This window comes from Trichechus manatus, unplaced genomic scaffold (assembly GCF_000243295.1).
Source record: "Trichechus manatus latirostris isolate Lorelei unplaced genomic scaffold, TriManLat1.0 scaffold00210, whole genome shotgun sequence".
Taxonomy (NCBI): Eukaryota; Metazoa; Chordata; class Mammalia; order Sirenia; family Trichechidae; genus Trichechus; species Trichechus manatus.
This window is the reverse complement of record NW_004444146.1, coordinates 4036657-4057879: the sequence shown is the minus strand read 5'-3', so window position 1 is coordinate 4057879 and position 21223 is coordinate 4036657. Positions and strand designations below refer to the sequence as shown.

The 21223-nt window shown below is 36.5% G+C and overlaps 1 protein-coding gene across 8 annotated transcripts in view; it reads left to right on the top strand.

The window, feature by feature from the left end:
• Nucleotides 1-21223, top strand: part of ZMYM2 (zinc finger MYM-type containing 2) — a 107835-nt gene that overhangs the window by 9559 nt on the left and 77053 nt on the right. For 6 of the 8 annotated variants that reach the window (XM_004388404.2, XM_023742471.1, XM_004388407.2 and 3 more), the window contains exon 3: nucleotides 13575-14431. In XM_004388404.2, coding sequence (XP_004388461.1) covers nucleotides 13585-14431 — 847 coding nt within the window. In that variant the 5' untranslated portion in view covers nucleotides 13575-13584. The remainder of the gene's footprint in view (nucleotides 1-13574; nucleotides 14432-21223) is intronic. The other 2 variants (XM_023742473.1, XM_023742472.1) reach the window with 1 other exon arrangement.

Genomic DNA, 21223 nt, shown 5'->3' with positions numbered 1-21223 from the left:
ACCACCAAGCAGGAAGAGCTGGGAGTGCAGCTTGTCCTTTGGACCTGGGGTCCCTATGCTGAGAAGCTCCCAGACCAGGGAAAGATTGATGACAAGGAACTTCCGCCAGAGCTGACAGAGAGAGAAAGCCATCCCTAGAGCTAGAGCACTGAATTCGTACTTCTACCCTCCTAGACGGTGAGAGAATAAATTTCTGTTTGTTAAAGCCATCCACTAGTGGTATTTCTGTTTTAGCAGCGCTAGATAACTAAGTGCGTATTACTCCAAGCTCTTTCCTGGGCACATTCCAACGTGTTATGTAAGAATTAAATACTAATTTTGTGTAGTTTATCATTTTGCAACTTGCTTTTGTTCATTTAGTGGTATGTCTTTGATGTCTTTCTGTGTTAATACATAAAGCTCTACCTCTTTTTTAACTGTTTAGTATTTCATAATGTCTCAGTTATCTAGTCGCCTCTGGTGGAAGGCTCTTGTCTCCTTTGAGCATCTGTGGGCCCGGTGTTCCTTGGAGATCTCTGTGTGTCTTGGCATCAGTCTTTCTGTGAGTCTGGGGGGTTCTCAGCCAGGGACCTCGGGTCCAAAGGATGCACTCTGCTCCTGGCTCTTCTTTCTTGGTGGTAGGAAGGCCCCTCCCTTCTTTGGTTGTTTCTCCTCTTATCTCACAAGATAAAAGGTGTGACTTAAGCAAGGGTGTTACTTGAGTTACACCCTCTTGTAAGGCTGTTACTCTCTATATACACCCCACAGTGATCATAGTGGATAATTACATCAGATCACAAAATGGAGGACAACCACACAATACTGAGATTCATGGCCTAGCCAAGTTGACACGTTTTTCGGAGACACAGTTCAGTCCATGACACAGGGTATAGATTTAACACAGTTTATATTTCTAATTTTTAATTACAGATACTGTTGCAGGGAATGCACTTGTAGTTGCTTCCTTGGGTTCATGTGTGTTTCTCTAGAGGAGATTCTGAGAAGAGGAATTTCTGAGTCAGTATATGCGTAGTATACATTTTAGTAGAATGTACTACTCACTATACCCACTGCATTTCTACCAGTTTCCCCAAGGTCCAATGCTGGATATTATCAAATATTTAAGTTTTTGTTAGTTTGATCTGTGTGCTTTTTAATGTATTGTTATCAATTCTTTGTACGTGTTACGTGTACATATATATATGTATGTGTGTATATATATATATATATATATATGTATTCGGTTTGTACATTTTTAAACCTTAATTGGTACATTTTTAAACCTTGTTTATGGTGTTTCTTCGATATGTACACATTTTTTAATGTAATGAGGGATAATCCATTTCATTATTGCAAGAAACAGGAATAACTATAAAAAGAAATATACAAGACTTTTTTGAAGGAAACTATAAAAAAAATGCTGTAAGACTTATAAGAAAACCTGAAGGGAAAGATAGGCCATATGTTTGAATGGGAGGAATCAGTAATGTAAAATTGTTCAATTTTTTGTCTCCAAATTAATCTCTAAATTCAGTGAAACTGTAATCAAACCTCACTATACGTGCAGCTTTAAACACGCAGCAGTATATACACCAACTTTAAAACGTACAAAGAGCAAAAAGATAAACCACAGTGAGAAAGAAGACTCCTTCCCTTTCTTTGTGTGTCTGTTAAATTCATTTTACCAGTTGTCTATTGAGAGACATTTAGTTGTTTCAATCGTTTGATCTCACAGTGTGTATTCTTGTACATTTTGTTCATTAAAATATGAAATATCTGTAGGATGGATGCCTAGAAGTGGAATTGCTTGGTCAAGTACATTTTTCTTTTTTAGTTGCCCTCCATAGAAGTTGTATCAATTATACCAATTTACAGTATGAAGCTTGCATTATGCAAGGTGTTAGACATTTTGACCTTTATCAATCTGAGTAAAAATTGGGGTCCCTTTGTAGTTTAAGTTTGAATGTCTCTGAATATTTCAGTTTTTTGGGGGGGGATTTATTTATTTATTTTTGTGCTTTAGGTGAAAGTTTACAGCTCTAGTTAATTTCTCATACAAAAATTTATACACATATTGTTCTGTGATGCTAGTTGCAATCCCTATAATGTGACAACATACTCCCTCTCTGCACTCCAGGTTTCCGGTGTCCATCCAACCAGCTTCTGTCCCTTCCTGCCTTCTCATCGTGCCTCTAGACAGGAGCTGCCCATTTAGTCTTGTGTATCTGCTTGAACTAAGAAGCACACTCTTCACGAGCAGTATTTTATGTTTTATAGTCCAGTCTAATCTTTGTCTGAAGAATGGGCTTTGGGAATGGTTTTAGTTCTGGGTTAACAGAGTGTCCAGGGGCCATGGCTTCAAGGGTTCTTCCAGTCTCAGTCAGACCATTTATCTGTTCTTTTGACTTGAATTTGAGTTCTGCACCCCAGTTTTCTCCTGTGCCACCAGGGACTCTCTGTTGTGTTCCTTGTCAGGGTGGTCATTGGTGGTAGGCGGGCACCATCTAGTTCTTCTGGTCTCAGGCTAATGGAGTCTCTGGTTTATGTGGCCCTTTTGTCTCTTGGGCTGATATTTTCCTTGTGTCTTTGGTGTTCTTCATTCTCCTTTGCTCCAAGTGGGTTGGGACCAATTGATGCCCCTTAGATGGCCGCTGGCAAGCTTTTAAGACCCCAGATGCCACTCATCAAAGTGGGATGCGGAACATTTTCTTAATAAACTTTATTATGCCAGTTGATGTCCCCCAAAACCATGGTCCCCAGACTCCAGCCCCTGCTGCTTTGTCCCTTGAAGTGTTTGGTTGTGTTCAGGAAACTTCTTAGCTTTTGGTTTAGTCCAGTTGTGCTGACTTCCCCTGTAGTGTGTGTTGTCCTTCCCTTCACCTAAGATGATTCTTGTCTACTATCTAGTGAGTGAATTCCCCTCTCCCTCCCTCCCCACCCTTGTAACCATCAAAGAATGTTTTCTTCTGTGTTTCAGCCTTTTCTTGAGTTCTTGTAATAGTGGTCTCATACAATATTTGTCGTCTTGCGAGTAATTTCACTCAGCATAATGTCTTCCAGATTCATCCATGTTGTGAGATGTTTTGTGGATTCATCATTCTTTATTGTTGCGTAGAATTCCATTGTGTGTGCGTACCATAATTTATCCATTCGTCTGTTGATGGGCACCTAGGTTGTTTCCATCTTTTTGCTATTGTGTACAGTGCTGCAATGAATATGGGTGCGCATGTATCTATTTGTGTGATGGCTCTTATTTCTTTAGGGTATGAGTATTTCGTATATTTTAAAGAGCTATTAATATTTCCCTTTTTTGTGATAGTTTTTTTTTGTCCTTTGTTCTGTTGGATTGTTGGTTTTATCTCATTGATTCATTGATTATAGGAACTATATTTGTCTATATTTTTTTGGGAATATCAGTTGGAAATAATTTTTTTTCCAGTTTATCATTGTGTTTATAGTTTTCTCCCCCCATACAGATGTCTTCTGTTTTTTTATGTCATACTTGGAAGGGCCCTCTCAACTCTAAAATTATTAAAAATAAAAAGTTTTCATTTTTTCTACTATATTACTTTTTACATTTACATATTTCTATATTGGAATTTATGTTGACAGGAGATAGGGATCCAAAGTAATATTTTCCCATTGACTTGTTCTAATACTGTTTACTGAAAATTTCATCTCCTTATTTGAAATTTTCATTGTATACTAAATTTCTTGATACATTTGTACCTATTTCACGCTTGCTAGTGTGTTTTGCCTGCCTGTTCTTGTTCCATATCTCACTGTTTTCATTATTGTAAGCTTATAATATACTAGTTCCTTCTTAGAGTCCCTGGGTGGCACAAATGGTTAAGTGCTCAACCGCTAGCCAAACAGTTGGCAGTTTAAACCCACCCGGAGGCATCTTGAAAGACAGATCTGGCAATCTGCTTCCAAAAGGTCACAGTCTTGAAAACGCTATGGAGTAGTTCTACTCTGCACACTTGGGGTTGCCGCTCGACAGCACCTAACAAGTTCCTTATTACTTATCTTTTTTTTTTTCCAGAATTTTCCTGTTTGTGCTTGTTTGTCTATTTTTCCATATGAATTTGAAGATCAGTTTATCTAGTTAAAATTCCTGTTGATATTTTTATTGGAACGAAAGTAATTTTGTAGATTAGGAGAAAATGGTTATTTTTATGTTATTTAAATTCCTGTCTCATTAGGTTCATTTTTGGTGTTAGTGTCATGATGAAATGATGGATTTAAATATATTTGGTATGTTAGAATTCATCACAGTTGTTATTACTGATGTTCAGATTGTCTGGTCTTTGGCCAGTTAAAGACTTCACGTTGGCTCCGGAGGCCATTTTAACGCAGTCTTAGTTGTCTTTGATAGCTTTTTTGCTATCTAGGATACCGAAATGTTCTGGGCTCATCTTCTGCTTTTCCTGTGATAGCCATTTTTCCAAGAAGCTGAGAAACGGTATTTTGAGCTATTGAATTTTAAGTTTCCGCAATCTCATTTTTAATGTGGAGTGTTTTTCCTCCTTTAAATATTACTTATTGTTTTAGCATTCTGTTGTTTCATGGATACAATATCTTTTATCTCTCTGAAGATAGTAATAATTTTTTGTAAGAATTTTTTCCTATATAGTTACCATCATTTCCAAATTGAATTTTTGTTTGCTTTTATCCCTATTTTATCTTGCCTTAGATACCAGGTAATCCTTGGTTGTCTATTCATGATTGAGAATGGAGATCTAAAAGCTGATTTGATACTCTTAGCCCTTGGGGGCCACGGGTGCTTCTTGACTTCACATTCCATTGTATGTGATCTGGGAGGGCATTTCTTGGGAAATAAGCAGTGTCAGTATTAGTATTTTCAGCTCTTTCTTTTTAACCTAGTCATGTTTCCCAGTCTTCCATTTTCTTGCCTGGATAGTAGATGTTTGGCCCGGTGGGGTGTGGGGTGGTGGTGGTGATGTGGGTGGGTCTGAACATCAACACTAAATATGCATAGGTTCAGTTACTACCTCTGATTTAAAGCTGGCACAGTGATTAAAGCACTGGGCTGTTAACAAAAGGTTGACGATTTGAACCCAGCAGCCACTCCACAGGAGAAAGATGTAGCAGTCTGCTCCTTTCAAGATTACAGAGATCACAGCCATATAAAATTCTGTGGAGCTTAGTTGTTCTCTGAGACCCATGGAGTTGCTGTCAGTCGCAGTTGACTCACGGCAGCTGGTTAAGGAGCCCTGGCTCAGTGGTTAAGCACTCAGCTGCTAACTGAAAGGTCAGCGGTTTGAAATCCTGGTGATCTGCTTCCTTAAAGATTATAGCCTAGGAAAGCCTATTGGGCAGTTCTGCTCTGTCCTGTAGGGTCATTATGAGTCTCTATGAGTCGGAATTGACTCAGCCAGCACACAACAACAAGGTACTCAGGCTCTGTACTGTGCTTGGCATCCCCCTGTCCAGAAACACTCTTGGACTCTCTTCACAGATTAAACTTCTGGATTTGTTTGGATGTGAAGGAAATCTAGGTATCTAACTGCATTCCAAATAGCTTTAATTCAGTTCTCTTTGTTTAGCTATTTTAGGAACATATCCCCTTTGCAGAGGATAAGTGTGATGCTGCTGGTTTCTGAACCTTTTGAAGATTCTGTTTTGTAAATCAGATCTCACTTTGGGTTCAGGGTTTACCTTTTTCTAGCTTCCAGAGTTTTGTTGCTATTGAATTCTCCCATTCTCCTTGTTCTCGTGGATTTGTGTCTCTCACTGGTGGCGCAGTGGTTAAGAGCTCGGCTGCTATCAAGAGGTTCGCAGTTCAAATCCACCAGCCACTCCTTGGAAATCCTATGGGGCAGTTTTACTCTGTACTGTGGGGTCACTATGAGTCGGAATTGACTCGACAACAATAGGTTTGGTTTTCTGTTTGTTTGTTTGTTTTCTGTAGGCTTGGTGGAAACCCTGGTGCTGTAGTGGTTAAGAGCTACGACTGCTAACCAAAAGGTCAACAGTTCAAATCCACCAGGTGCTTCTTGGAAACTCTATGGGGCAGTTCTGCTTTGTCCTGTAGGGTCGCTATGAGTCAGAATCAACTCGCTGGCAGCAGGTTTGGTTTTGGGTTTTTGTAGGCTTAGTGGGCCTTTGTATGGAAGCAGAATTATACATCTCTCTTCAATTGACTATCCAATTAGCTACTAATTTCTACATGTTACTTTTGAACTCAGTCACTTTACTAAATTATCTCATTGCTTATAGTAGCTTTTCAGATAATTCTCTTGGGTCTTTCAGGTAAAGAATCATATACTTTGCATATAATGATAGTTTTCCTTCTTTCAAATTTTTTAATCTTTTTATTTGTTAATGTCATTGCATTGGGTGGTACCTCCTTGCCTTAATGCTGACTTTAATGGTAATGCTTTTTATGTTTCCCATTAAGGTCTCTTTTGGATTGATATTTTATATATATTTGTAAATATATTCCATCTATTCCTATTTATTAAGACTTTTCATTCCTTCATTTTTAAATTTGTCATATTGACTTAGAATTGTAAGTTCAGAACTAAATAAGTGCCATGAACACATGTTGACTACTATACCTTGCTGTAGAGAAGTCTTCATTGTAACCTTTATAACTCTTTTATGGAACCTAGAAAGCTGTCCTAAGTAGGAGTATAGGTAAGAAAATAATGTTTTTAAGTACTTTGAAATGCTTTCCTTGTGATTTTATTATTTTCAAGGTTTATAAGCTTTTCTCAGCAAGTACTGATCTTTTGTTATGAATTTATCAACAACTGTATTTTAACTACTACTTTTTTATTGTTTCTTCCTGAGCGCGTCATTTGTTGTGCTGATTGACATTTATAGAATCAAAATAAAGACCAAATAAAAGTGAAAGTATTTATGATTTATGATGATGAACTATTAAAAAGAAGCTCAGAAAATAATTAGGAACTTACTGAAACTCTGGAGAATAGGCAAAAATTCTCCATTAAGTATAATGTTGGCTGTTGGCTCTTCATATATGCCCTGAATCATATTGAGGAATTTCATTTCTATTCCAATCTTCTTTAGGGTTTTCATCAAGAAAGGGTGTTGGATTTTATCAAATGCTTTTCCTGCAGCTTTAGAGATGATCATATGGTTCTTTTCCTTTGTTCTGTTGATGTATTGTGTTATGTTGATTGATTTTCTAGTATTGAACCATCCCTGCATTCCTGAAATAAATCCCACTTGGTCATGATGTATGACTTTTTAATATGCTATTGGATTCTGTTTGCTAGTAATTTGTTGAGGATTTTTACATCTGTATTCATAAGAGATGTGGGCTATAGTTTTCTTGTGGTGTCTTTGTCGGGTTTGGGTCACAGGGTTATGTTTGCTTCATTGAATGAATTAGGGAGTATTCCTTCCTTCTCTATCTTTTGGAAGAGTTTAAACAGTATTGATGTCAATTCTTTTTTAAATGTTTGGTAGAATTCCCCAGTGAAACCATCTGGTCCAGGACTTTTTGTTGGGAGGTTTTCGATGACTGATATGATCTCTTTACTTGTTATGGGTCTGTCGAGGCTTTGTTTCCCCTTGAGTCAGTTTAGGTAGGTTGTGTGCTTCTAAGAATTTGTCCATTTCATCTAGGTTATCCAGTTTGTTGCCATACAGCTATTCATAATATTCTGTCATAATTTTCTTTATTTCTGTTGGGTCAGTTGCAGTGTCCCCTCTTTCATTTTTTATTTTGGTTATTTGCATCTCTTCTCTTTGTCAGCCTAGCTAAAGGCTTGTCAATTTTATTGATCTTTTCAAAGAACCATCTTCTAGTTTTATTCATTCTTTCTATTGTTTTTCTGTTTTTTATTTTATTTCTTTTCTGATCGTTGTTATTTCCTTTATGGTAGGTTTAGGCTTGGTTTGCTCTTCCCTTTCTAGTTCCTAGAGTTGTCAAGTTAGGCTGTTAATTTGAGATCTTTTTTTATGTAGACATTTATAGCTATACACTACATCCCATAAGTTTTGGTATGTTGTAGGGAAATGAGATGGATTGACACAATAGCCAAAACAATGAACTTAGGCATACCAGTGATCATGAAGATGATATGGAACTGAGCATCATCCTTCTGTTATACATAAGGTTGCTATGAGTCAGAGCCAACTTGATGGCAACTAACAGCAACAACAAAGTATTTAAATAGAATTATTCTTTTTTTAAAAAAAAGTGGATATAAATATGTCTTTTGCCATTTTCCAACCATAGCATGTCCTTCTTCCTGACACAGATGGGCACACACATCTCTTGCTCTGAGAGGAAAGAAGACTGATTTTGGTATTTAATCTTTTAGTCTTTGAAACCTGGTATTGCTTCAGGGCCTTGGGCAGTTTTAATTAATGTATTTGAACTACTATTTTATTGTAGAAAAAAATACTTGTTTTACCTAACTCAAAGGGCTTATTGTCACAATTAGTGAGAATAAAATAAAACCTTTGTACACTGTAAAACATTGTGTAAGTTGTTGAAAGCATTTCACATTCATTATGATACTGGATGGGAAATGGTGCACTCCTGATGATAGAACTTGGTTTAGCTAGGATGCTTAATGGTCAGAGAATAATGCATATATATATATATATATATATATATATATATAGGACTAGATTATATACTTGACAAATAATAATAATATTTAAAAATAACTCTGGTAGTTAAAATGAACATACTGATTTTGCCTTCTGGCCTTCCCTTAAACATGAGACCTTATTCTGTGTCCAGGCACTATTTTATTTTAGGTCCTAGAGAGTCAACAATGAATAAGACAAATTACTTATAGTCTATCTACAGTGTTTCATAAAAAAGTTGGTATACCCCTATTTGATGTTTGTGAAAAGTGCTTATTTTATATCACTCTTAAGTATTTGGAGATTGATAATCTCTTGGAACTGTCTTTTTGAAAAATTTTTTAGATTTTATTTTTGGTGGAAATACACACAACAAAATACACGCCTTTAAAAATGTTTACATACACAGTTCACTGGCAGTGGTTACATACTTCACATTGTATCACCATTTTCCCTGTCTGTGCTTGTATTGTTTCATCACTTTTATACTCTCTGTCCCTTAATGTTCTCGTCAGTGTTTTAGAGTTACTGTTGTCCATTTAATCTCACATAAATATTTCTTTAAAAGAGCACCATGCTCAGGGGGAACATTTCTTTTTTAAATGAACTTAATTGTTTAGTTTGAAGATGACTTCATGGGATAGTTTCAGTTCAAGGCTTAAAAGTTGTTTCTAGGCAATAGGTTGTTGTTTCTAGGCAATAGGTTCAGGGGTTCCTCCGGTCTCAGTGTATCCAGTAAGTTGGGTTTCCATAAGAATTTGAAGTTCGGTTCCACATTTTTTCTTCCTTTTGATCAAGATCCAGCCATTAGATCCTTGATCAAAATGTTCAATGATGATAGGCTGGCACCATCCATTTCTTCTTGTCTCATGACAGAGGAGGTAGTAGTTTATAAAGGCAGTTAGACCTGCAGTCCATTTCCTTCTCTGATTCCGGGGTCTCCTTCTTTCTCTGTTGATCCAGGCAAATAGAGACCAATTATTGTATCTTGGATGGCTGCTTACAAGCTTTTAAGACCACAGGCACTACTCACTGAACAAGGAGGTGGAGCAGAAAGTCTTAAAAACAGTATTAGGCCAGCTGACTGGAGAGAGCCACAAAACCATGCCCCTAAACCTTTGAACCCAAGGAAGCTATTCCCATAAGGTGTTTATTTGTACTTAAGTAGTACAATATGGTATATAGTACAATATGATATGTAGTATCACATGATTCAGAACTGACTGGATGGCACCTAACAACAGAACAACAATGTAGTATCAACAGCTGTAGCCATTTTTTTTTTTTTTTGGCTACTGTTATTGTTGTAAAATTATATATAACATTCTACTTGCCATTTTGTGCTTCCCCCCCGCCCCCCGTGTACAGTTCAGTGATACCAGCTGCAGAAGTCCAGTTGTGTATCCATTACTCTTAGTCAGTGCCGGTTTTACCACCACTACCATAGAAGTTGGTACTTCCCAAAGAATGATTCCTCATCTCTTTCCCTCCCCCATCCCTGCTAACTACTAATAAACATTGGTTTTTATATATTTACTTGTCATTTCATATAAGTGAGACCATACAATATTTGTCCTTTTGTGATTGACTGTTTTACTCAGCATAATGTCTTCAAGGTTCATTCCTGTTGTAGCATGTTTCAGGACTTCGTTTTTCTTTAAGGCTGAGTAGTATCCTGTAGAATGTATGTACTACATTTTGTTTATCCATTCATCTGTTGAAAGACACCTCAGAACAATCTTTGTCAGCTGTATATCTTTAATTACTGACTCCTGATTTTTCCCATTATCCAGGTACTTAGCTGCCTAAAATTTTTCTAAAGTGTAATCTAAAGTGCATTTTTTTGACCATGTCCTCTACCCACATTTTGTGCCCCTCCTAACAAATTACTTCAGTCAGTAGTAGAAAAAGTGTGTGTGTGTGTGTGTGTGTGTGTGTGTGTATAGGTGTTTTGAGTATGCATAACATTGTATAAATACTCTCGGTGTTCTGTAGCTTTTTTCCATTCAACAGTATTATCTTGGAAAACTTTTCATGTCAGTGAAGTCTGCCTTAAAAAAAAAAATCCCTGATCTGTCTACTTTTCCCATCTCCTATCACCACTGCTGTTGAAGCTACCATCACCACTCACCTAGAGTATTCCGCCAGCCATCTAATTGGTTTCTTGATTTCCAGTGTTGCCCTCTTATAATCCATTTCCCACATAGGAGCCAGAGTGATCTATTCAAAACAAAAGTGAGATTGTGTCAGCCGTTTGCTGAAAACACTACAGTGTTCCTGTTAAGGTAAAATCCAAACTCCCATCCATAGAACCCTTGCCTTCTAAGGGCAATGATGTTTACCTGGTTTTGTGTTTACTGATTTTTCCCAGGTGCCTAAAAACTTTGTCTTGTGCATACTAGGTGCTCAATAAATCTTTGTTGAAAATAATTAATGAATTACTTTGGACATAGTGAGTTGTTCTGTATTTATTTCTCTATCTCATGTCATACCACTCTTCCCCCTTAACCACCTACCTTGTTCCAGCCACGTTGGCCTTTATTCTGTTGCTGGAATTAGCCAGTCTCATACCTTCTAGGCTTTTGCAGGAGCTGTTTTCTTTGCCTAGAATACCCTTCTCCCAGTTTTTCCACAGCTGGATCTTGTCAGTTCACTTTTTAGTGTAAATGTAACCTGCTCAAGAAGGTCGTCTCTGATCATGTAATCTAAAACAGTTATCTAGTCACTTTTTTTTTTTTTTTTTTACTTAATATAGTGTTAAAAATAGGTAATAAATCATGTGGTTCAAAAATTAAAAAAATGCAAAAAAGATATACCATGAAAAATTTCCCCATCTTTCACCCATCTGCCAAAGTGGTAATTATTTATATTAGTCTTTTTATTCTTCCAGAAGCTCTTTATAGCGATATAAATAAATAGCAATATGTATGAAGTAGTAAGTCATCTTAAATCAGTCTTTAAGATTGCTATTCACTGTGTTATTGACTACTTAAGCTTCCCACCTACAAATTTACCTACAATACATACTCATCCTTAATTTTTTTCCCCTTCTAGTCTCAGATTAAGGTGATTCCTGTTCAAGATTAGTTCTGCTTCCACCTGTATGGTTGGCCCCATCTAGAACATTGTTCTAGAAGTTATTTCCTTTCTTTCTGGCTCTTCATTGTTAAGTCTCTGCTGGTTCTTTGGCTTCAGCATAGCTTGGCATGTAGTAGGTGCTCAGAAAATATTAATTGACTACAGGAGAGCAATTGAGAGTTTGGACTCTTTAATTATAGAGACCTAGGTAGGCATTCTAGTTGTGTGTGACTTTGGGCAAGTTCATTAGTGTTTCTAAGCCGCAATTTCCTAATCGTTAAAATGGGACAAAAATTATACCTATTTCAAAGGTTATTTTGAAGATTTAACCAAGAAGTAGATTGTGCTAATTGCCTGTGGCTGCTGTAACAAATTACCATAAACTCGGTGACTTACAACAACAGAAATTTATTGTCTCATAGTTCAGAAGACCTAAAGTCTGAAATCATTTTCACTGAGCTGAAATCAAGGTGTCAACAGGGCCACGCTTCCTCTGGAGGCTCCAGGGGAGAAACTGTTCTTGCCTCTTCGAGCTTCTGGTAGCTGTTGACATTTGTTACTCCAATCTCTGTTTCCGTGGTCATATTTCCGCCTTCTCCTCTTCTGTGTGTAATCTCCCTCTGCCTCCATTTTATAGGGGCATTTGTGATTACTCAAGGCCCACTGGGATAATCCCAGATAATCTCATTTCAAAATCCTTAACCTGTGAAGACCCCTTTTTCATACAAGGCAACATTTACACCTTTGGGGACCATTATCAGCCTACTTCATGGACAGAAAGCACACAACGGAGTGCTGGTAAAAAAAGGATAGGGTCAAGAAAGATTTCACATTTTCAGGATTTAATTATACAGTTATGTGGGAGGCAGGGAATATGAGAAAAAGATTAAAAAGAGGAATAGGGAAATTTGGGATCGCACATTTTATTCAGTATAGTGGATAAGTGGGATAGATGTGTTGTGAAGGGATTATTTTTGCCAGATATTGGTTATTTTCTAGTTCAAATCCTTTAGCAGGATTTATCTATATTTTCGTTGTTATAGTTTGTAGGGTAAATGAAAGAAGCAAAAATCCATTGCCGTCAAGTCGATTCCAACTCATAGCGACCTTGTAGGACAGAGTAGAACTGCCTCATAGGGGTTTGAAGAGGAGCGGACGGTAGATTTGAACCGTTAACCTTTTGGTTAGCAGCCAGGCTCTTAACCATTACGCCACCAAGGCTCCAGTAGTATACCCTAAAAAAGAGCTGATGGAGGTGGGAATATACTTCATATGATTACAGGAAATTGGATAATTACTTTTTTAAATTGCAGAAGTTAACCTGTAAAGAATATCAAATGATTAATGAATGAGAAGATAATAGATAACTGTCGCAGTGGCGGCGAATGTCGGGACAGCAGAGACAGTAACCAAACACAACTCTTACAGAGAAGTGGGGCCAGGAGGGTCACTCTGAGGAGTCGACCCGGTCTTCAGTCCCAGGAGTTTATTTATTGTCAGTACAGCAAGCAGTGAAGCAAATAACAGAACAATGGGCTTTGGGTGAATAACAATAAGTTTCTGGCAAGGGAGAAGGAATTCAGGTAAACAAGCCAATCAGTAACGGGACAATGGGTTTGGGAAAACAAGTCGTGCCTAATCTCCTCCTCATCGCTGACAAGTCTCAACATGTCCTGTGCAGCATAGAGGCCTTTGAGGGGCTGAAGTTGTCAGTAGTGTAGCCATGTTTAAATGGCATATATCCCCACAGATAACCAGATATTTTTCTGGAAGTTAGGTAAGAATTATTCTCATTTAGAATATAAAAGAATGTAAAAGTTAATTTCTTTCTTTCTTTTTTTTTTACTGTTTCAGTTAAGGTAACTTAAAAAAAAATCATACTGAAATTTTTATTCTTTTTCTTTTTCCCATCTCCCTGACAGGTTCTTTGGCATGGACACAGGTTCAGTGGGAAGATTAGAATTGACTGAACAGACTCCTGTTTTATTAGGGGCTACCGCCATGGCAACTAGTCTCACGAATGTAGGAAATACGTTTAGTGGTCCACCTAATCCATTAGTCTCTAGATCGAATAAATTTCAGAACTCATCAGTGGAAGATGATGATGATGTTGTTTTTATTGAACCTGTTCAACCTCCCCCACCTTCTGCACCTGTGGTGGCTGATCAAAGAACTATAACATTTACATCATCAAAAAATGAAGAACTGCAAGGAAATGATTCTAAAACTCTTTCTTCCTCAAAAGAATTGGCTTCTCAGAAGGGAAGTGTAAGTGAAACAATTATCATTGATGATGAAGAGGACATGGAAATAAATCAAGGACAAGAGAAAAATTCCTCCAATTTTATTGAACGAAGACCTCTTGAAACTAAAAACAGAACCAATGATGTGGATTTCTCCACTTCCAGTTTTTCAAGAAGTAAGGTAAATGCAGGAATGGGTAATAGTGGTATTACCACAGAACCAGACTCTGAAATTCAGATTGCTAATGTTACAACCTTAGAAACAGGTGTAAGCTCTGTGAATGATGGCCAATTAGAAAATACTGACGGGCGTGATATGAACTTAATGATTACACATGTAACATCACTGCAGAATACCAACTTGGGAGATGTCTCTAACGGACTGCAGTCAAGTAATTTCGGTGTTAATATACAAACATACACCCCATCTTTAACTTCACAGACCAAGACTGGAGTAGGACCTTTTAATCCTGGTAGAATGAATGTGGCAGGAGATGTATTTCAGAACGGAGAATCTGCAACTCATCATAATCCTGGTAAGCAGTAAGTGATCTTCTGTCGATGAAAATAAATTTAAATTTTGGGCTGATTTTTTTTCCCCCCTATTCTAGTAATTAGTGCTGCCTTGTTTAGTTTCTGCATGTGAAATATTTTTAATTTTACCAACTTTTAAGCTTGAAATTTTAACTAATAAGGAGATACATAAAACCATGTATAGTGTTTCACTTGGAATTATTAGAAAATTAATGATTTATATATAAAGGGTTTTTAAAAAAAAACATTTACCATCATAGTGTGACAATTTGGCGTCTTATTTTTTATGTATTACTCTTTTTCCTAGTATCTTTTTACTAGTATTTTAATGTGAAAATTAGAGAATGAAAGGGAAAATTGCAAACTTAAGGAACAAAGTAATAATGTATAATAATTACATTTAGATTTACTTTTACTTTTCCAGCATGTGTGTGTTTTGTTTACATTATCTATCTCTGAATTTTAGTTTTTAGTCACCTTTTTATTATTTTCATTTTTGAGAGTTGGTACACTTCTTGATTGAAAAAATTTTATGCAAGCAGTCTTGCTCTGAAAACATTAAAATATGGAAATTATAAGAAGTTTGTGGCCTTTTTATGACCATCCCTGTATATGTACCTTTCTGTCCCTCTTCTGAGCCTCTGTTTGTCTGTCTGCTTCTGTCTCTCTATGTCTTTGTCTCATTCTTCCATCATTTTTAGGCTCATTGGCAGCTTTGTCAGCCTAGGAATTGTGGGGAATGAGAAGTAACTAAAACCTAGGTAGTGTAGAATACTCTGCAAAATGGCCTTGATTTTTCTTTTTTATTTACTCTTTCTAGTTATGAGAGTAATGCCTAATTATTGAAGAATATTTGGAAAAATCTATAATTAAAAATGACAGGGAAAATCCTATATAGCCTCACTAACAAAAGATAACCACTGTTCGTATTTTGGGTGTCTGTTTCCAGTCTTTTTTCTTTGTATTTTTTAACCTAGTGGAAATGCAACTTTATATAGTTTTGCTTCCTGTTTTTCCCAACTTAATATTAAATTGTGTTTTCTAATACCATTAAAATTACTTATACACAAAAGTTTTTGTTGCTGTCGTTAGCTTCGAAGAGTCAACCCCTGACTCATGGCAGCCACAGGCACGATGAGGTTAGATTGTTATGATCCATATGATTTTTTGCTTTGTTTTGTTTTTAAATTGTGGTGAAGGTATACATAACAAAACATAGCCATTTCAACAATTTCTACAGATACAGTTCAGTGACATTGATTACATTCTACAAGTTGTGAAACCATTCTCAGTATCCTTTTCCAAATTATTCTACCACTATTAACATAAACGCAGTATCCCCTGAGCAAAAACTCTCTCTTCTGCCTCCCTCCCACCCCAGGTAACCACTAATATATACTTGCTTATTTCATGTAAGTGATATTATTACAATATTTTCTTGCAACTGACTTATTTCGGTCAGCGTGATTTCAAGGTTCATGTTGTGGCATACATCAGGACTTCATTTCTTTTTATGGCTGAGTAGTATTGGAGATATATATATACACACACCACATTTTGTTTATCCAGTTATCTGAATGGACATTTAGGTTGTTTCCACCTTTTGGCTATTGTGAAAAGGGCTGCAGTGAACGTTGGTGTATAGTGTCTGTTTGTGTTCCTGCCGTTAGTGCTTCTGGTTATATACCTAGGATTGGGGTTGCTGGATCATATGGTAGTTCTGTGTTCAACTTTTTGAGGAACCGCCAAACTTTTCCACAGTGGCAGTAGCATTTTATATTCCCAACAGCAGTGGATGAGATTTCCAGTTTCTACACAACCTCACCAACACCTGTTGTTCATTCTAATAGAGGTGGAGTGGTATCTCTGCACTTTTGATTTGCATCGCTGTAATGGCTGATAACGTTTACATGTGCTCTCGTTGACCATTTGAATATCCTCTTTAGTGAAATGTCTGTTCAGATTCTCTGTTGATTTTTTTGATTGGGCGGTTTGTCTTTTTGTTAAACTGTAGACTTTTTTTTTTTTTTAAATATATTTTGGATATTAGATCCTTAACAGATAGAAGGATCTCAAAAATTTTCTCCCAGTTTATAGGTTATCTTTTCACTTTGTTGATAAAGTCCTTTGGTGAACAAAAATATTTAATTTTTATGAGGTTTCATTTATCTGTTTTGTCTTTTGCTGCTTGTGCTTTTGTTATCATCCCCGGTGATCTGTCATTAAAAACTAGGCCCCATAGCCATGCCCCTGTATTTTCTTTTAATAATGTTATGAATTTAATTTTTACATTTAGGTCCTTGATCCATTTTGAATTAGTTTTTGTGTATGGTGTGAGCCTTGGATCCTGATTCATTTTTCTGCATATGGAAATCCAATTTTCCCAGCCCCGTTTATTGAAGAAACTCTCCTTCCTCATTGAATGGATTTAGCACCCTTGTTGAAAATCAGTTGGCCATAGATATATGGATTTATTTCTGGACTTCCAGTTATATTCCATTGGTCTATATGTCTGTTGTTATACCAGTACTAGACTTTTAATTACTGTGGTTTTATAGTATGTTTTGAAATCAGGAAATATGAGTCTTGTTTTATTCGTCTTCAAGATTGCTTTAGCTATTCGGGTTCCTTGCCCTTCCATATAAATCTGGGGATTGTTGTTTCTATTTCTGTAAAAAAGACTGGTGGAATTTTGATGGGGATTATATTGAATTTATAGATTGCTTTTGGTAATATTGACAACTATATTAAGCCTTCTAGTCCATAAATGTACAATGTCCTTCCATTTATTTAGGTTGTCTTTGATTTTTGTTTTAGTAATGTTCTGTAGTTTTCTGTGTATAAGTGTTTCACCTTCCTCATTAAATTTATTCGTAAGTACTTTATTCTTTTAGATGCTTTGTAAATGTTTCTTTAGTTTCCTCTTCCGCTTGCTCATTGTTGATATGTAGCAACTGGACTTGTTTTTGTTGTATTGACTACATTCCCTGCCACCTTGATGAATTCATTTATTAGTTCTAAAAGCTTTTTTGTGGATTCTTTGGAGTTTTCTGTGTATAGGATCTTGTCGTCTGGGAAAAGGGATAGTTTTTACTTCTTTCTTCTCGATTTGTATAACTTCTTGGTTTTTTTGCTCGCCTGATTGCTCTGGCTAGGACTTCCATACTGTGTTGAATAGCAGTGGTGAGAATGGGCATCCCTGCTTGTTCTGGATCTTAATGAGAAAGCTGTCAGTCTTTCTCCATTGAGTATGATGTTAACTGTAGGTTTTTCATCCCTTTATTATATTGAGGGATTTCCCTTCTGTTCCTATCTTGTTGAATGTTTTTGTCATGAAAGGGTGTTGAATTTTGTCAAATGCTGTACACAAGTTTTAATGGCTGCAAAATCAGTAGTTGGCTTCCACATTGTTTCTTTTGTAACTTTTCTGTTACAGGTCTGTGGTGAACATCTTCGAGTTTCTTATTACTGTCTTAGAGTATATTCCTAGAAGTGAAGCTGCTAGGCAAAAGAATATGAATCCCCTCCCCCGTCAGAATTTTGGTTTAACAACTATATCTGGTTTATACTGGTTTTAAAAGAAATGTGTTCCTGATTTCTCAGTTTTGAAAATTTCTCTTTCCTCTCAAGACTACCCTTACCCTCAAATATGTATATATAATTGTGGGTAGGTGTTTTTGTGTGTGCATATTGGGTAGAGGGTAGTGGCGGTGGTATCTGGATGTGTTTGTGTGAGCGTATTTATAAGTTCTGGAAAAATACTGTCATGTTGCTTTCCAAAAAGGTCTTAGCAGTTCACTGCTATTAGCTGTGTATTGGAGTCCTGGGTGGCACAAATGGTTAAGAACTTGACTACTAGCTGGAAGGTGGGCAGTTTGAACCCATCCAGTGGTGCTTCCGAAGACAGGCCTGGGGATCTGCTTCCGAAAGATCACAGTCTTGAAGACCCTATGGGGCAATTCTGCTCGGTAAACACGAGGTTGCCAGGAGTTGGAATTGACTCAGTGGCAACTAACAATAACAACAGCAGCAGCTGTGTGTTTGAGTATTTTTTATTTTATCTTTCCAGCTTACACAAAAGTTTAAAAAAGATAATGCTCAACTTAGTTTTAAAAAAACCTTTTTGCCTTTTTCATGATTATATTAAAAACAAAAGTATAAAGAAGAAAATAACATTCAGTCTCACCACTGAAAATCAGTTAATTAATGGTACTTACAGTTTTGTAACCTGTTCCTTCCTACCTACTTTAAATACCTGATAATTGATCTTGAACTTTTGGCCGTGTTAAGTATGTTGTTATTGTCAGGTGCCTCGAGTCAGTGCCAACTGATAATGACCCTGTGTACAACAGAATGAAATACTGCCTGGTCCTGTGTCATCTTCATAATTGTTGTTACTCTCAAGCCCGTTGTTGCAGCCACTGTGTCAATCTCTTGTTGAGGGTCTTCCTCTTTTCTCGCTGACCCTCTGCTTTACCAAGCATGATGTCTTTCTCTAGGACCTGGGCCCTCCTGATAACATGTCCAAAGTATGGGAGATGAAGTCTCGCTATCCTTGCTTCTAAGAAGCGTTCTGGCTATACTTCTTCCAAGACAGATTTTGTTTGTTGTTCTGTGTTGTAGTGACTATTCTTCGCCAACATTGTAATTCAGAGGTATTAGTTCTTCTTAAGTCTTCCTTAGTCATTATCCAGCTTTCGCATGCATATGAGGCAGTTGAAAACACCATGGCTTGGGTCAGGTGCAGCTTAGTCCTTAAAGTGATATCTTTGCTTTTTAACACTTTCAAGAGACGTCTTGCAGCAGATTTGCCCAATGCAATAAATATATCATTTGAGTTCTTTTTTTTTTTAATATTATTTATTTTTATTGTTGTAATTAAATGAAGTTTACATTTCAAGTTAGTTAATCTCAGGTACAAAATTTTTTTTTTTTTTTACATACATTGTTATCAGACCCTAGTTGCTCACCCCATTGTGCGACAGCACACTCCTCCTTTCTGCTCGTTTGAGCTCTTGACTGCCTTTCCTTTGATTGTGGATCCAAGTAAAATGAAATCTTTAACAACTCTAATATTTTCTCTGTTTATCATGATGTTGCTTATTGGTCCGCTTGTGAGGACTTTTGTTTTCTTTATGGTGCGGTGTAATCCATACTGAAGGCTGTAGTCTTTGATCTTCATAAGTAAGTGCTTCAAGTCCACTTAACTTTCAGGAAGCAAAGTTGTGTTATTTGCACAGCACAGGTTGTTAATGAGTCTTCCTCCAATCCTGAGGCCTCGTTCTTCTTCATATTGTCCAGCCTCTTGGATTATTTGCTCAGCATACATATCGAATAAGTATGATGAAAGGATATAACCCTGATGCACACCTTTCCTGACTTTAAACCACACAGTATCCGCTTGTTCTGTTTGAACGACTGCCTCTTGATCTAAGTACAGGTTCCTCATGAGCACAATTAAGTGTTCTGGGATTCCATTCATGGCAATGTTCTCCATAATTTGTTATGATCCGCACAGTCGCATGCCTTTGCATAGTTAATGAAACACAGGTAAACATCTTCCTGGTATTCTCTGCTGTCAGCTAAGATTCATCTGACATCAGCAGTGATATCCCTCGTTCCATGTCCTCTTATGTCATGTGTATATGCGTGAAGTTTGTTGGTTATTTAACATAATCTGGTTTCTCCTCTTTGAGCAACTCTTCTTAAGAATATTCTTATACACATATTTTGGGACACGTACTTCTTTTGTAATATTGCTGGGTAAAAAGGACTGTATGTCATCATAAGAACTCTGTGCTCTTGATTACTAAAACCTTTACACAAGGAAAACTAAACAAACAAACCTGACTTGAATTTGCTTTTGCATTAATGTGCTGTTTTATTTGTAATACACTACTAATAGATCAAGAATTATAAAAACTTAGTTATTTATATTAGCTCTTGGACTAATTGCGACTTGAACGGTGTACTTAAACTGCTATCTCTTGTTTTCTCTTGTATGAAATGTAGGGTTTATACAAAATGATTTTGATACTTTCTACTCCTAAATTTTGTGTGTATGTGTATATGTTGGGAGAGGTGAAAATTTGGAAGTAGGCGAAAGTTGTGAGGTGCACGTATAGATAAAGGGAGCCATTATACATTATTTATAGCTAAATTGAATTTTAAAAAGTCGTAGGTTTAAAATCAAGTTAATAGATGCCGTTAAGTTTTAGATAGTCTACTTTAAGTGTGGATTCAAATGATAAGCCTCAAAGTTGAAAATCCTAGGGCGTCATACTTGTATTGCAAAATAGTATCCTTTCTAGCATATGTCCAAACATAATTTTTGATTGAAGGTCTTTATTTCCTTCATAAAATGAAATTGCTATTTAGTTTAGTGATTTTTTTTTTTCCCTTCATTGATTATTATTTTTTACCTGTTTATAAAAGTCTGGCAGTTCAGTTACTCTGGAGTTGGCAGGATAAATTAATTCCAGGATGTTCTCTGTTTACTCTGTGTATAAAGTGTGTGATTTTGTTTCTTCTTTTTTTAAATGGAATAAGAGAAAATCTAAATAGCAGTGTTATGTAGCTCTTTGAAACCATTAGGTTGCTGGAATGACTCAGAACCAGGAAACTGCCTTCAGGACTTTCAAAGTAAAGATGATTTCCTGAGGTCTTGTTATATATGCACTAGAGACTCAAAATCTACTTCCTCTGGAAGTTCAAAATTCAGAAGAAACCAGAAAGGGGAAAAAAAAAAAATATATATATATATATGTGTGTGTGTGTGTATATATATGTATATA